Genomic DNA, 1,777 nt, shown 5'->3' with positions numbered 1-1,777 from the left:
AAAAAAAAAAAAAGCTAAGTAGATTATTTCCTTATCCTAAAACAAACCCAATATAGTTTAACCCTAATTCATCATATCAATTCAGAAAAATCAGATTCTACAGAGCAACTGGTTTACTAAGACAATTGACGAGTGGCTAATTCCATTCAACTAGCAACACACATCATATCATTCCCCTGCCGCAAAATGAGAAATATGCATCAGAACCATCTAACCTGAAGATAAAGTTCCACACAGTAACAGTTCATAAGAGCCCCATAAGTCGACTGATGAATCTTTTGCAGAAGTATCTAAGTTGTTAAGTAGTTCTCAGCTGCTTCTAAGCAATTAGATCCAAACGAATTTGCATGATCAGAGAGACAGATAATGTCACCTTCCTCTTCTCCATCCAATCAAAGATCTGAAATTTATCATTAACAACGACTCCAAGTAAACCATAAAAACTATTGAACTCACAACATAAAAATGTCATTCCAAAGAAGTGAAATTACATTCAGAAACGAGTATATAGATGATGAAATAGATCTGAAAACGTAATTGGGGAAAGGAGAAACATATAACAGACCTCTAGAAGTCCAAAAACACATCAACATCTGGGAGACTGAGACAAAAACACATCGAGATCTGATGTGAGACNAAACTTCACCTTGTGTCCATCTAAGTAAATTTGGTTTGCGAGCTTCATAACATCATTCTCACTCTGCCCAGTTGATGATTTCTGAGTTCTTGTTGTTGCAGCCTCATCATAGCATCTAACAAACTTGGAAACTGCATCATTAATCTTCTTCCACCTATGTTTACAACAATTTGCTTCTCTCTTTGGAAAACCAGAAAGCTTCGGACTTGATGCACAATAAGTTGCAATACGTGTCCAAAAGGCTTCAAATTTTGGATCTTTGGTCGTGTTTAGCCACGCAGTGATGAGTACAACATCTTCTGTGGGTGACCATTTCTTTCTTGATGGTCTACGGTCTTTACTTGGAGTTGGAGCATCAGAATATTGGGTACTAAACGAAATGTTCATGAAGCCTCTCAAGAGATTGACGATATATGGATTCCTAGTTTGTGTGTGTGTTAAATGGAGAAAGGAAAGAGAATTTTAAGGGTTACCCAAAAGCGTCTTCCAACCATCGATTCGGATCCAGAACAATTGAAGATTTTTGGAAGCTTCTGCGAATCGTTAGATCTATACTTGGAAGCACAACCTTCTTCTTCTTCTTCTAGTTTTTGTTTGCTCGATCTGATTTCTCAAACTGGTCTATAATTGTTTTTTAACCCTAGAATTTATAAAAGGGGTGTTATTGAATAGTGTATTTTAATGGAATTAGATGTATTTATACAATTACGTATATATATGATTACAACACAATCCTCTGTTATTCAATACGGATTTGATTTTGTTGTATTGAATAGTGTATTTTAATGGAAAAAGATGTATTTATACAATTACGTAAATGAGCTTTTGCTTTCTCTTCCTCAAGTTCCACACAGAGTAAAAAGTTCATGAGCGCCCCCATAAGTCGACTGATGGATGAATCTTTGCAGAAGTATCTAAGTTTGTTAAAGTAGTTCTCAGCTGCTTCTAAGCCTTTATTCTTTGCAATTAAGATCCAAACGAATTAGCATGATCAGAGAGACAGGTAATGGCAAAATATGCAGCCTGCAAATGAAGGAAGTAGAACTCAATAACATAATGAATCAAGCTTTCTTAAGCAACCAAAACAGAGAAGATAACATGGCTTTGGCTTAATCATTGAACAGAAACAGAGAACAAATG

General features: G+C 35.6%; 1 protein-coding gene across 2 annotated transcripts in view; it reads right to left on the bottom strand.

Annotated features, from left to right (window-relative positions):
* LOC104703871 (glutathione S-transferase T3-like) overlaps positions 1 to 1,777 on the bottom strand; it is a 13,858-nt gene that overhangs the window by 2,902 nt on the left and 9,179 nt on the right. The window contains exon 1 of one of the 2 annotated variants that reach the window (XM_010419956.2): positions 753 to 1,100. The exons of the other annotated variant lie outside the window; for it this stretch is intronic. Within the exon in view, the coding sequence (XP_010418258.1) occupies positions 753 to 1,024 (272 nt within the window). The 5' untranslated portion in view covers positions 1,025 to 1,100. Of the gene's footprint in view, positions 1 to 752; positions 1,101 to 1,777 lie in introns of those variants that run through there. 2 annotated transcript variants of the gene reach the window in all.

Source organism: Camelina sativa, chromosome 7 (genome assembly GCF_000633955.1).
Source record: "Camelina sativa cultivar DH55 chromosome 7, Cs, whole genome shotgun sequence".
Lineage (NCBI taxonomy): Eukaryota > Viridiplantae > Streptophyta > Magnoliopsida > Brassicales > Brassicaceae > Camelina > Camelina sativa.
The sequence above is the reverse complement of the archived record's forward strand: the minus strand, read 5'-3'. Positions and strand labels throughout refer to the sequence as shown.